We start from the raw sequence: 13,942 nt of genomic DNA, 5'->3' as shown, positions 1-13,942 counted from the left end.
CTACTCCGTACTGCTTACAGCATGGAAGCCTTGGAATGCACCCATGTTGGCCCTGGTTATGTGAGGCGACTCCCTGTAGTCTATGTCTTGACCGACCTATCTCACGAGGTCAAATTTACCTTTGTTTCAATCGATCATGTGCCAGACAGGCTATTGCCAAGGCACCTCGTTGGAGCTAGGTTTTTTCTGGGCGCTTGGATGATGACAACTGCCCAAAACCCGGTTTTGTGAAGCTCTGGAGGAGCACTGGAGCGCTGGCTGTGAATCGAACCACACCATACTGCCTAAAGGTTGAGCGGCATGGGTGTGCATGAATCACTAGGCCTTATCGGACGGTATTTTTGGGACGATAAGGGGGGAAAGAGACGGCCTCGCCTCGGTCGACAGCCAATCAGAACCCTCTGGCCTCTAAGCCTGATTTTGTGCATCCCACCTAGATTTACTCCCTGCCCCGTTCTCCTACCACTACCGCTACAACCAACACCACCACTGAGCCAAGCTACCTCAGCCACGACGAGACCCCTCCTCGCCCTGCCTCCGCCGCAAAATCCAACCTCACACCAACATCACCACCCGTCCCTTGTCGAGCCCTGCGTGCAATCGCAGGCAAACAGCAGTAGCCCATCATGGCGCGGGTCTACGCAGATGTCAATCAAAACATGCCCCGCAGCTACTGGGACTACGACAGTGTCAACATTAGTAGGTTTTCGATCGCCCTGCCACCCCTCTCATGGTCTTCGATATGTTGAGCCTCTGCGACCCGATGGCGCGCCTGTCCCCTTCGGCTTTGCTTTCTTCTTGCATCGCAGCTAATCTCTTCATTCTACAGGCTGGGGCGTTCTCGAGAACTACGAGGTGGTCAGGAAAATTGGTACGTCTTTGTGCTTCGGTTGGGGGACACCCCCGCGCCGCGCGCATGCGCATTTCCGCCCCGTATACCTTGCGCGCGGGGTTACTGCTCTTGGAAGCATATCGAGCTGACGAAGTATCGGGCATACAGGACGTGGAAAGTACTCGGAGGTTTTCGAAGGTATCAACGTCGTCAACTACCAGAAGTGCGTCATCAAGGTCTTGAAGCCTGTGAAGAAGAAGAAGATCAAGCGTGAGATCAAGATCCTGCAGAACCTGGCAGGAGGCCCCAACGTCGTCGCTCTGCTGGATGTGGTCAGAGACTCGCAAGTAAGTTCTAGACGTCTTTCTCTGTGGATCGCGATACATCTGGGCCATGGGCTAACGAAGCGTTTTCAACAGAGCAAGACGCCATCGCTCATCTTCGAGCACGTCAACAACACCGATTTCCGAAGCCTCTACCCCAAGTTCAACGACCTCGATGTCCGCTACTACATCCATGAGCTGTTGAAGGCTCTCGACTTCTGCCACAGCAAAGGCATCATGCACCGCGACGTCAAGCCTCATAACGTTATGATCGATCATGAGAACAGAAAGGCATGTCTCCGTGCTTGGAGGAGTGTGTTTACTTGGGGCTAACCGTCATGCAGTTACGGCTCATCGATTGGGGTCTGGCAGAGTTCTATCATCAAGGTACCGAGTACAACGTTCGCGTGGCCTCCAGATATTTCAAGGGCCCCGAACTGTTGGTCGACTTCCAGGAGTACGACTACAGTCTCGATATGTGGAGCTTGGGCGCCATGTTTGCCTCCATGATTTTCCGCAAGGAGCCCTTCTTTCACGGTAACTCCAACTCGGACCAACTCGTTAAGATCGCCAAGGTCCTCGGTACGGACGACCTCTTTGACTATCTTGACAAGTACGACATCGAGCTTGACGCTCAGTACGACGACATCTTGGGTCGTTTCCAGAAGAAGCCGTGGCACTCCTTCGTCACCGCCGAGAACCAGCGTTTTGTCAGCAACGAAGCGATTGACTTCTTGGACAAGTTGTTGCGATACGACCACCAGGTATGTCTGCCTGCAAATCTTGCCAAGTACATGCTGTTGACATGCGAACAGGAACGTCTCACTGCCAAGGAGGCTCAGGCCCACCCCTACTTTAACCCCGTTCGGGACCCTGAGGTTTTCAAGCAGAACCTGGCTAGCCAGACGGCATCCGGTGTCAGCAGCAACTGAATCAAAAGCGTCAACCTGCCCATTATGGGAAACCTAATGACGCCCATAAAAAACACACCAGATTCTTCCTCTCCATACAGGCTGCATGCAACAGGCACTACGCCGCTGATGGCCCGATCGGGACTTTACCCTGCATCTCCAAATGAGCCTAGGATCTAGACAACACCTACCTTTTTCCAGTGTGAATATGAACATGATCGGCGGATGAAAAAAACGGAGCATGGCCTCTTGCTTCGCGTCTCACTACATGGAACGACTGCTCGGAATGACTTGTCAAGATCGGTACCTAGTCGCGGACAACGGCACAAATGTCACAACATATCAAGGCGTAAGACGTCAATACAGGCGAAGAGTAAGGAGGGACGGCAGTGTCAGGGAAGCAATAGGGAATTTGGCTTGCACATGGATCCCGGGCTTCACCACATGGATGGAGGACAGGCGTTTGCGAGGTTGAGGCTCCCTTGTCGGTCCCAAGTGTCCTTACGGCTCATTGTCAATGACTTTGCATACGCGGGTTTTCACGGTTTTTCTTTACGGAAGCTCTCTAGTATTCATCCGATGTAGCGACTAATGAGGAAGCAATCTATGCTTCCATGACCCATTACCACCGGCTGCTGCTCTGCATATGTTGATGACGCCGTGGTCCTTTTTATCGCAATACCGCTACGTTCGATTCTCCCGTCACAGCGGTAACAAGGCTGCTTTGCCTGTCTCGTAGTAGCTACTCTTATCATCTACAGGCATGTGAAGCAGAAATCCCTGTCGCACCGGAACCCCTCCTCGCCGCAACGGCGCAAATTCCCGCCCGGCGTGCGGACGAGCGACCCCGACGGGCTGCCGAGGTGGGCCTTGGAGGGGGTAGCGAACGCCCACGCCGCCATGCGCTTCCGGTGTCTGGACGTGGTGGACGCGCCAGAACCCGCGCGGCCCCCGCTCGGTACGTGCTGCTGCGCGGGCGTGGCTGTCTTTGCCTGTGGCCCGGCGGGTAGGGCGGGCGTCGAGGGGGAACCTCCGCCGGGATCTCCCGAGAGCAACCGGTCCCCGCGGCCGGGAGTGCGGGTCTTGAAGAGGTCCGGGGTGAGTTTTTCGTCGTCTTCGTCGTCCGAGAGGAGGGAGATTACGGATATCTTGGCGGACGAGCCCTTGGCCGCGATGCGAGGTCGTCTCGAAGACGGCGTGCTGGGCTGCTTCGGCTGCCGTTTCCTCCTGGGCGGCTTGGGTGCTGGCGAAGCCTGGCCGACAGCCGGTGACTCTGGGGCGTCCGCCGCCTCGGGACTGGCAGCCTGCGAGGCGAGAGCGGGAGAGGACCGGCTGGCGGCGGCCTCTTGGGTTTCGTGGGTCGTCTCGCGCTTGGGACTGACCGAGGCGCGAGGCCAGACAGGCCCGCCGGCATCCGCCGCAGGGGAGGAGCCGGGGTCTGCGTGCCTCTCGGGGGGGCTGCTGGATTGGAGCTTGAGGCCTCGCATGGGGGAGGTGGCGGTGTTTTCGAGGCGTCCAGAGTGGAATGCCGAGGACAGACAGCCTCGACGGGGCATTGCCGAGAGGGCTCCTGTTGGAGGCGGCGCCTCTTCCAGGGGCGTGAGGATGGGAAGTTCGAAATCCATTGCTTCTGGCTCGGGGTCGGTCTCGGCTGTGCTTGTTCCGTCCATCTCGTCGAGGCCGAGGGGGACGATGAATGGTTCGATAACCTCTTTGTCTTCCTCTTGCAGGGTGTCTCCTGCTGGGCGTTGCTCTTCGGTTCCATCCCCCCCCTGGATAATATCCGTTCGAACTCCTTCCCGAGCATTGTCTACCGGTACGTCGCTTGACTGAGCATCTTCTCGAATATTTTCGAGGGGGCTTCCTCCTTCCCAGCCGCCCTCATAAGTATTTCCATGGGCCTCCGTTTCTTGATATATCTCATCTAAAAGCTCTAAAATCTGCATATCCACATCTTCAGTCGATGGAGCATTCTCTGCGCCCGCCATGTTTATCTCGTTTGTGACATGCTGCTCAGTTATTTGGTGTTTGTCAAGTATATCTCTTGAAGACTGAGAAGTGGAGGCCGGTTGAATATTGGTAGCGGCCTGTGAGGCCTCATGACGATGGAGGCCGGGATCGGCTGATTCGCCGGCAGTAGACGAAGGGTTGCCATTTTCTGCTCCTGATTCTGGCTGTGCTTCAGAATCCTGCCGATCCCCGGAGATCTCCGAGGGAAGCGTTTCTTCAGAAGGCCGCATGCCTGCCACGAAGACTTCTTTCGTAGATTCTTCTGTCACAGGAATAGCGGTAGGCTCTTTCTGGCTGCGACTTGCTCTTGCTCGCGTGGTAGGGATACCGTCGTCATCGTCGGAGAAGGCGTAAGCTGGGTCAATCTCATGCCTGAAGAATTTCTCCTTTGGCGGCGCAGGTGTTTTCCCGGATGTTGCTTCAACTGACGCATCCGCGTCAGGGACGGCTTCCACAGGCGATCCTCGAGGAACTGGACTTTTCGAAACCGGCTCAGAGACGGCTAAACCACTAAGATTCAGGGCTTCCACCGTGTCCTGTGGGGCCGAATCTAATATAACCATATCATCGGAATCTTCAACTTCAGTAATCTCGTGTGCTGGAGGGCGTTTCGAGAAAATCTCAACGACGATGTGTTGTCTTGGCCTTTTTTGCGCCTCTTCACCCGTCACAATACTGCCCAAGCCCTGCGTAGAGTCCAGTCGAGCGGTGACATCGACAAGATGTTCCTCACCTCTTTGGTTGGAAGACTCGGTCAGCTGAGCGGACTTCCTTGGTTTCCGGACCTTGGCAGGAACAAGCTGTTTCTTTGAGGTCAACTTTTCCCCCACTGAGGACTTTCTTGGTTTATGACGACTAGGTTCTTTGGCCGCAGAGTCTGGTAACGGGGGCTTCGTTTTTGTTTGATCCTTGGCCGCATCTTCCCCGCTCCTTTTCTTCTTCTTCTCCTCCTTCTTCTTCTCGCTCCTGAATTCTCGATCGGCGGTTGAAACACCTAGGATATCATCCTCCTTGTCATCATCGGTAGTAAAAACGTGCAGAACCTTCTTGGACGTCTGTCGTGCCATCCTCGAGGCTTCTTGTCTCGCACGAGCGAGTTGCGCCATATCGATACGAGCAGGCTCGGACGCCGCCTTCTCCTGCTCGCTGTCTTGTCGTGATGCCCACACAGACTGTGATCCTGAACTGACTGGGAAGCGGTATCTTGCTCCATACAGTTTTGCGATTAAGTCATCGTCTGATTGCTGGGGGTTGATCTCTGGAACCCTCCATGTCGGATCAACAGACTCCGGCTCACGCCCCCAAGGGTTTGCAGAGGAACTCGAGTTACCATTCGCTGATTGATGTGGGCCGAGATTGGACAGCCGCTGCTCAGATTCAGGCCTAGAGGCTGGCAAAGTGTGTGAAAGACTTGAGCAAGACTGCAAATCAACCTTTGCCTTTTGTGTGAGAGCTGTCGAAGAAGGTGTTGCGTCTTTTTTGCCCAACATCCGTTCGTCTTCTTGGTCATCTTCGTCCTCCTCATCATTATCTTCCTCATCGTCACCAGAGGAAAATGCTTCCTCCAACAGCATGCCTTCATCTTCTTCGTTTTCATCGGGAATCCCCGTATCTCGTTCATTCCGCATACTTGACAAATGACCATTGTCCGTAATGATCTCACCGGTCCTCAGATCAATCTCGTCACCGATGCCGGTAAAGTCTCTCTCGTATTTTTGAAAGATGTGCTCGAACGTCGACTTTAGCTTGAAGGCTGCGAAAGCACGAGACTGCTCGAGTTGGAAGCCGGGGTCCCGCATCCGAGACACCTCATCGGGCTCGTAGTTGAGCTCATCATCTTCATCTTCTTTTGACTGCTGTCTTAATGGCGACGGGCCAGTCCTTGGTCTCTTCGCCAGAGGCTCCATGTCGTTCGCGAAATGGAGCAAGCCCTTCAAAGCATGTTGTTGAGACAACAGGGGTGGGAAAACCAATAATAGCGGGCGGCGACACGGCAAGACGGACGGAAAGACGCGCCTCGACGGGAAGTTGGATGTTCGCGTATGTACGGAGTAGGTCGAGTGGAAACGCACGGACACAGTGGGGGGCTGCTGTTGTCAAAAGGCACGCAGCACCCCGAAGGGACATGGATTGTGAGCCGCAATGAGTCCATCAGGCAAGTAACCTTCCGCTGCTGTGCGACAACATAAGACGGATGCCTTCAAGTAGGTAGAGCAGATGGAGAAAAATAGGACAAAAATGGATAAAAAGAAAAAGAATTGAAAAGATCGAAACTTAATGGACAAGGCGCAACAGCAGTCAAAACGCTGCTCCATCGGCCATCATTCTGGCATACATGGTGACAATGACCCGACCCACGCCAGGTGTGGCCTTAGCGACGGCAGGACATGCGTCCCTTTCCCTACCAGGTGACATCACAAGACCTTCCACTCTACATCCATCAACACCTGCAATTACAGGCTTGCAAGCATGCGCGCAACAGCGAAATGTATTGTCAAAAGTGTCGCACGCCACTCAAGCTGGACAGCTCCCTTGAGGACCTGAATCCAGCCGCGTACGATCTCCTCATCGGTCAGTACAGCCCTCTCCCCTCCATCCGGGACAGGTACAGCGCGAGGTAGCTGACGAACGTAGCATCATCCTCACAACAGCCACCCAGGAAGACACCCTCTTCACGACCATACCATCCTCAAGACGGCCAAAGAAAGGTTCTCTACGACAGAGTATCCCAAAATGCGCCCGCTCCGACCTTTAAACGGCACGCCGGCGGTCCATCCAACTCGGCGCAACGAGATTCCACCATGTCCTTCATCTACCTCACAGAATCGCAAGTCGCCCAGCCCGTTCTCTCGCGACCCGAAACCTCTCCGGCGAATGCGAAGATTGCCAGAAACGCAAAGAGTGCATCCAAGGGTCAAGACGAACAACACGGCGGCAGCAAAGCACACGAGATGGAGCGCATCAGCAAGCTCTTTGAGATCCTTTCCGCGCGATCCGATATCGATCATCCTATATGTGTCGAATGCACCGACATGCTAGTAGAGGGCCTGCAAAAGAAGCTGGAAATCGCCTCAAGGGAGCGCGACGCCTATGTCGGGTTTCTGAAACAAGTACAGGGTGATCGGCCCAGCGAGGAGGACGTAAAAGCACAAAACGATGCTTTAAAGAAGGCAAAGGAGGCCGAGGCCGCGGCCATGGCCGAACTTCTGCGACTGGAAAAGGAGAAAGCGGCTGTGGATGCAGAAATCGTCGCTCTCGAGGAGGAATCCCAGCAACTCGACCGCGAAGAAGAGCAGTTTTGGCGCGAGCGCAATGCCTTTGCCACGAAGCTTGCCGACTTCCAAAACGAGCGTGACAGCACCAACTCCAAGTTTGACAACGACGCACAACTTCTCGAGAAGCTCCAACGCTCCAACGTCTACAATGACACCTTCTGCATCAGCCACGACGGCACTTTTGCTACCATCAACGGCTTGAGACTGGGTCGGCTGTCCAACAAGCCAGTCGACTGGCCTGAGATCAACGCCGCATGGGGACATGCGCTTCTTCTGCTAGTCACCGTAGCGGACAAGCTAGGTTACAAGTTCGATGGGTTCGAGCCGCAGCCTATGGGAAGCACCTCGAAAATCATTCGGTACGAGCTGCCGTCCCCCAGTGCTAGCCGTCTAGGGTCGCACCGAAACGCGCCGCCGCCGGCCCCGAAGAAGCACGTCCTGGAGCTTTTCTCCAACGGGGATTTGCCCCTGGGTCTGACTTTCATGCACCGCAAGTTTGACAACGCCATGGTTGCGTTCCTTGAACTAGTGCGTCAGCTTGGTGCTTTCGTACATCGGCAGACAGCAGCCAACGGTCATCCGCTCAGTCTTCCGTACAAGATCGAAGGCGACAAGATCATGGACGTGAGCATCAAGCTCGGTATTGCTCAGGATGACGGCTGGACGAAGGCGTGCAAGCTTACCCTGACGTGCTGCAAATTTTTGCTCGCGCATGCCAGTAACGTCAACACGACCGCAAGGGCTGCTAATAATCAATAATCATCTGCAAATCTCCCTTGCATTTGGGATGGAGTTAAAGGGGTTCGGGGCCAAGGCGGCGGGCATATCAAGGCCCATGGGGGATTACAGGAGTTGGGGGGATCACATTTCCAGGGCATGCATTCCGAGGGAGCAGGCAATGCTCTCCGTGCCCCTCGGGCCTGGGTTATTAGACAGTTCTCTTCGCAGGCTCGCAAATACATGGTCTGTTGTGTTTTACGGCCAATATGGCTCCCAGAGGCAAATATTTGTGCTGTCGTCGTCGGTCTACATTTCCGAGCACCGTCACCTGGCCACCATCTGTTTGGCGGCATGTACGTTAAGGCCGTTACGAATACCTTTTTCAGGGTCTAGCAATGGTGGAGGGGATTGTCAGAACGGAACTCAGGCTTGGTACACTTGACAGATGCTAGGCTGGACTCGGAAGAATCGGAGTCGGATCCAGGTTCCCCTTTTGCCTGGAGCCCAGTCAGCATGAATGCCTATTGGCAGCTCAAGACCTTTCAGGCAACAGGGCACATTTGTGCTCCAAGCGGGGTTGGCTGCCTGGTTGTCGTACACCACAATAAGCCTCATGCAAGCCCAGTGCGACTTCATTCTCGGCCGCCAATCGTTCATTGTGAGGCAGCCATCGATGCCTCGATGCGGGGTGACTGCTCGCCCCATCTTCTGCTCCAATGATGATGCAAGTCTGTATCTTAGGCATTGGCCTACAGCCTACTCTGCTGCTGCTGCTGCTTGCTGACGGAATGAAGAGCCGCAACAAGTCGTCAGGCTTCAAAAGCACAGCTTCCCCTTCGGGAGCCTGACTGAGTTGCTTCCGCGTATCCTGTTCTTCTTTTATCTCAATCTCCATTCGAAGTGCTTCCTATCCAGAAAAAGGCGCACTCACGTTGACCATTATGGGTGGCCAGACTGACAAGGTGGGCTTGCCGATAAGCATACAGCTTACACCTCGATAGAAACTAATGTAATAATGCTAACAATATGTTGCAGATCGTCGACGACGATAATGCCTCTACAGCCAGCTTCGAGGAGGTTGGTGTCAGACGCGTACCGGAAGACAATCAAGCCTTGGTTCTCAAAGAGAAATCCAACAAGCCAACGGCAGACATAGTCTACGTGTTGCAGTACCTAGGTTTCGGTGGCAAAGTTCTTGACAGTAAGCCCTGATTCAGTCACATTCCCCAAGGACTCTTTTAACATGAACAGGCCAGGAGAGCGTCACTCCCTTCGACGATATACCCAATTATGGAAAATCCAGTAATGGATCCCACAGCTCCAGTATCAAGTCAATTCTTGAGATTGTGACCAAGGTGTCGACCAATGTGAAGATGTCCCAAGATCCGCCTGGGCGTGGTCACGGCAGTTATTACGATTCGTCATCTTCGGAAAGCGAAGACGAGAGTGTCGCGAAATCTGCCAGGGTCATACGAACATACATGATCATTCACTCGGAATATCTCATCAATGCCCTCAGGGCAGTCGTGGCTTACTATCCCAATATCGACTTGCTTGAAGACAAAGTCACCATCGAAGCCCCCTACCGTGTCATTGTACACCATCGCGAGGCTCTGAAAAGGTACCGCTACCACCAGCCCGGCACCCATTCCTCAGAGTACGCTCGCTTGACAGCGGAGCATGTGGATGTCCTCCTCCAATTTATCGAGCAGACGGTGGGAGAGTCCATCCGCAAAGAGCAAGAGAGACACCAACGGAGCGTCCCAGTGGCCACTTTCGACAACTACTGGATGGCTCTGAAGCCTGGCGAGGTCGTGTACGTCAAGAAGAACGATCTTTGGGAGGCGCACGTCCTTAGTAAGGTGTTCCAGGATGTCGAAATGGACGGGCGTAGCCGTCAGCTACGAGTCGTTTCTTGGTTCCTAGAGTTCGGCCATAATCGAATCATGCGAACAATGGACCAAACGTTCATCCGTTCGTGGAACGGCGAGCAGGTCGTACAATCGCTCAGCGTCATACCTGCGAGCTTGTTCCCAGGCGACCCTGAAGCCATGCTGGAGAAGCAGGTCAGGTTGGGAAAGTTTTACTGGGAACTTCTGCAGCGACCGACGTACATGGAATACGACGGCTTGCTTGTGCAGGCACACTCAAGAGGCCACGGGGGACCTGTTTCCCGCGGACCCTCAGGCTATGTATACTCTCCCCTTTTTAGCGGCATCCTTTGTCTGGCACTTGGACTGACGAATCTCAGATGACTGGACGAGTGATCTGTGACGCTGAGGGACACGAGAGACTGAGCATGGGTGCCCCAGAGAACCGATTCGCTCCTCCGCCACCTCTAGGCAGGCCGCCAGGGATGGTGCCGCAAGCGCCCCCGCCGGGACGAGACCACCTGCCTCACTTCCTTCCACGCTGCGGCTGCGAGGGGTGTGATAGCGAGACCGACCGTATAGACGTCTCGCCATTTGCCGACTTGGACAGCATCAAACTCCAGGGTTCGCCGGCTCCGATCAATGATATCTTCTACATCACGTGCACCAAGGTCATCCCGGGCTTTCTTCTCGGCGACCGACGCTGGGGGCATCTGAATCTCGAGTACCTGAAACCCGTGGTCACCGACCGCGAGGCGTTCAAGTACCTCGTCCTCGACGAAGAGATCAAGATGACTGTCAAGGCGCTCATCGGAAAGTTCGCCGCGGCCGATTCCGGCAGGGTGACACCCTGGGCCAACGATTTCGTCAGGAACAAGGGCGAGGGTCGCATATTCCTCCTCCACGGCGCGCCGGGCGTCGGCAAGACGTGCACCGCCGAGTGCGTCGCCGAGCTGACCAACCGGCCGCTCATCTCCCTGACGTCGGGCGACCTCAGCGTCAACTCGCACAGCGTCGAGAACAACCTGTCCTACTTCCTCGAGCTGGGCCGGCGCTTCGGCGCCCTCGTCCTCCTCGACGAGGCCGACGTCTACCTCGAGCGCCGCCGCGCCAAGGACATTGCGCGCAACGGCCTCGTCTCCGTCTTCCTCCGCGCGCTCGAGTACTACCGCGGCGTGCTCTTCCTGACGACGAACCGCGTGCAGGCCTTCGACGCGGCCTTCACGTCGCGCATCCACGTCGCGCTGCACTACAAGAACCTGACGGACGTCGACCGCGAGCGCATCTGGGCCAACAACTTTGAGCGCCTGGACAGGGACTCGAACGGGCGCGTGCGCGTCGCCGTCTCCACGAGGGAGTACGCCTACGACTCGCGCGACGTCCGCGCTCTGCGCTGGAACGGGCGCGAGATCCGGAACGCGCTGCAGACCGCGCTGGCCCTCGCCGAGAGCGACACCGCCGACGAGGGGATCGAGCGGGTCTGCATCACGGAGAAGCACCTGCGGGCCGTAGTCAAGATGAGCCGTGGCTTCAGGGACTATCTGCGCAGCGGCAACGTCTACGACGGGGATAGCGACGAGGCCGGGGAGAGCGAGGGCGAGGACGATGAGATTTTCTCCGACTAAGAGCTCCAGACGTTGGAGGTTCCGTCCATGACTGGGGGCCTGGCTTTATTTGTTTCCTTTTTAGGCGTTTTCCCTGCTTCTTCTGGGTCACGAAGCGTACGTCTTATCAGATTGATATCAGGGACATTGGATACCGAGCACTGCCTGTGGCGGTCTCGACTTTACGTGGAACGCCACACGCATGACGGTTTACGACTGGGGAAACATCACTTCCATCATTTGTGTTTCAATTATAGCCACCATGATGACCATCCGTGACATGGAGTCTGACCGTGATCCTGAGAGTGACTACTGCAGACTGGCGTTGTCGATGATAGCTTGTGCTTGGGCCATTATAACAGGCGTGATTTACGGCGTACAAGGCACCGTCTAGGTCGGCTACCGCAAATACAAGCAATTGTCGGCCCCGTGGAGGGGGTAGAGACATGGTATAGGAGTCACGAGTTCCGCGAGACCTGGCCGAAGTCGTCGTGGCTGACAACGTAAGGCATAAGACGACCCTGGTGTCTCTATGCCTGGTGGAAGACTTGCTGCTGGTGATACTTTGACATCTGACCTTGTTGCGCTTCTAGTGAAAGCGCGTAGTGGTGTGGTGTGGTTGGGACTTTGGTCGAGGCGGAGCTGTGAATACAACACAGCAACACTCTGCAACACACAGCAACTCGGGTTCCGAGTATGATCATATTGAGTCTCTCGCGTCTGATCAGAGCTTTCAATGTCTGATCGGATATGATGAACCCGATCAGACGTCAGCGGAGAGGCTCCCTATCACCTGAGTTACCACGTGCGAACTGTATCGATGAGGTTGTAAGGCTCTAGTTCACGTATTTTAAGGAGAAAAACGAGGGGGAGAAAGTGCATGTCCTGCTCTCCATCTGCCGTGCCAATTAACGGGTTCTTATAGTCCGACCAGACCTGCCCTCACTGAAACTATTCTTACGGGGAGGATAAGCCTCAGCCCCGTCCTCGCTCCACTAGCTCGATTAAATTCAGATGTTCGTGCCATGTGTACCACCTCCGGCCCAAATACACCCGCACGTTCTAGTTTGGCAGTATCTAAACATTCATCAGCATCTTCCGGGATATAATCGCTCCCAAATCAGTCGAGCCGTCAGGATTTAGGTTCGCAGGATCTCTCTCAGAAGCCTCAATCTCCGCCTCCATCTTTGCCCCGATTCCACTCACTTCTAGGATTTGTGTAATCTGGTAATGAACCGAGAAGAATTCCGGGTCAGGAAGCGAAAAGCTGTCTCTTGAGGCAACTAGCGTCATGACTTCGCGATGGGGCTCAATGGGATACCTGAGAAACTGTTTAACAGTGTAGGTGTTTGGCTATCCATTGGGAGTTAGATAAAGATGAAGAAACCAAGAGGGGGGGCAAAAAACTTCAAGGATGACTTACTCGACCCTGGCGGGGGCAGAAAGCTAGCTTGTGCTTGTCGAATTTTTTATGAATCACTGTGCTCAAAGGTGATGAGATTTGCGTGCTGATTGAGGTCCTCTGGCCCAATCCTGTCTTTCAACTCGGGAAAGTACCGGTATAAGGCATTCCAGATACTGGCGACCGCCTCTTTCTCACGATCATCAGCCTCGTTGAACTGGCTAAGTCCAATGGGCATGATGTGCGCAAGTTCTGTCTCTGCAATGCGTGCGCCATCATACGGCTGAACAAGACCATCTTCAGCACTCTCGCTGTCGTAAATGTGAGAAAATGCGCATCTGAATCCGTCTCGTTTGAGAATATCTTGCTTGAGGGTGCTTTGTCGATTTCTGTTCCACGACTCGACAGTGGCCGCAAGATCATTGATGAAGTCCGTAGCTTAGGCGATGGGCGACTCTTCAATAGTATCGATGGCAGAACCGATACCCTCAAGTTTTACTATTAATGAAAGACAATCTGTATCAGCATCTCATTCACCATCCTATTTCTCATCCTATTCCTCGTCTTATTCCTCGTCCTATTCCTCATTCACCCCAGATTTAGATAGAATCATCACTTACGCGGCTTGAGAATGTTGTCGGATAGGTATCGCGCGAGCGAAGCGAGTTTTGGCTTGTCTGTGCCGATGGTCTTGATTTCAGTCATCAAAACTAATCTTCCGCGTTTCCGCAGCTCTGACTGAAATGTGCGGAGGACCTGACAGGTTGTGTCGTTGTCCTGTGAAATGTTGGAATAAAGCTCCAAGATGCGCCCCGTGACTTCCATAAGATCCATGTAATCGTCTGGATCTGGCAGCGCAGATGACAGGTCACTGTGACTGTCCTCCAACTCCTGCAGGGTGAGTGGATGCTTCTTGACGCTGTTCAGCACGGTAGACCACTGCGGGCGGCGTGAGCTAGCCATGATTGCATGCGGGTTTGGGATGATATGGATG

The 13,942-nt window shown here is 54.6% G+C and overlaps 5 protein-coding genes across 5 annotated transcripts; 3 read left to right on the top strand and 2 right to left on the bottom strand.

The window, feature by feature from the left end:
• Positions 1-626: 626 nt before the first annotated feature.
• GLRG_00484 (uncharacterized protein) lies at positions 627-2,087 on the top strand (the record flags this gene model as incomplete). Its single annotated transcript, XM_008091169.1, has 6 exons — positions 627-699; positions 830-871; positions 1,001-1,179; positions 1,252-1,470; positions 1,500-1,919; positions 1,971-2,087. The coding sequence occupies 6 exons, from the start codon at positions 627-629 to the stop codon at positions 2,085-2,087; spliced, it is 1,050 nt and encodes a 349-aa protein (XP_008089360.1).
• Positions 2,088-2,821: 734 nt separating this feature from the next.
• GLRG_00483 (centromere protein Scm3) lies at positions 2,822-5,983 on the bottom strand (the record flags this gene model as incomplete). The annotated part of the gene is made up of 1 exon (XM_008091168.1): positions 2,822-5,983. The coding sequence occupies one exon, from the start codon at positions 5,981-5,983 to the stop codon at positions 2,822-2,824; it is 3,162 nt and encodes a 1,053-aa protein (XP_008089359.1).
• Positions 5,984-6,562: 579 nt separating this feature from the next.
• On the top strand, positions 6,563-8,110 carry GLRG_00482 (autophagy protein Apg6; the record flags this gene model as incomplete). The annotated part of the gene is made up of 2 exons (XM_008091167.1): positions 6,563-6,647; positions 6,711-8,110. 2 exons carry the CDS (start codon positions 6,563-6,565, stop codon positions 8,108-8,110), a joined length of 1,485 nt encoding a protein of 494 aa, XP_008089358.1.
• Positions 8,111-9,097: 987 nt separating this feature from the next.
• Positions 9,098-11,567, top strand: GLRG_00481 (ATPase; the record flags this gene model as incomplete). The annotated part of the gene is made up of 3 exons (XM_008091166.1): positions 9,098-9,272; positions 9,323-10,263; positions 10,323-11,567. The coding sequence occupies 3 exons, from the start codon at positions 9,098-9,100 to the stop codon at positions 11,565-11,567; spliced, it is 2,361 nt and encodes a 786-aa protein (XP_008089357.1).
• A 1,448-nt stretch (positions 11,568-13,015) lies between these two features.
• GLRG_00480 (uncharacterized protein) lies at positions 13,016-13,911 on the bottom strand (the record flags this gene model as incomplete). Its single annotated transcript, XM_008091165.1, has 2 exons — positions 13,016-13,386; positions 13,569-13,911. The coding sequence occupies 2 exons, from the start codon at positions 13,909-13,911 to the stop codon at positions 13,016-13,018; spliced, it is 714 nt and encodes a 237-aa protein (XP_008089356.1).
• Between the last annotated feature and the right edge of the window lie 31 nt (positions 13,912-13,942).

The sequence above is a fragment of the Colletotrichum graminicola genome (assembly GCF_000149035.1).
Source record: "Colletotrichum graminicola M1.001 genomic scaffold supercont1.2, whole genome shotgun sequence".
Lineage (NCBI taxonomy): Eukaryota > Fungi > Ascomycota > Sordariomycetes > Glomerellales > Glomerellaceae > Colletotrichum > Colletotrichum graminicola.
Note: the sequence above shows the minus strand (reverse complement) of the source record. Positions and strands in the feature narration are given on the sequence as shown.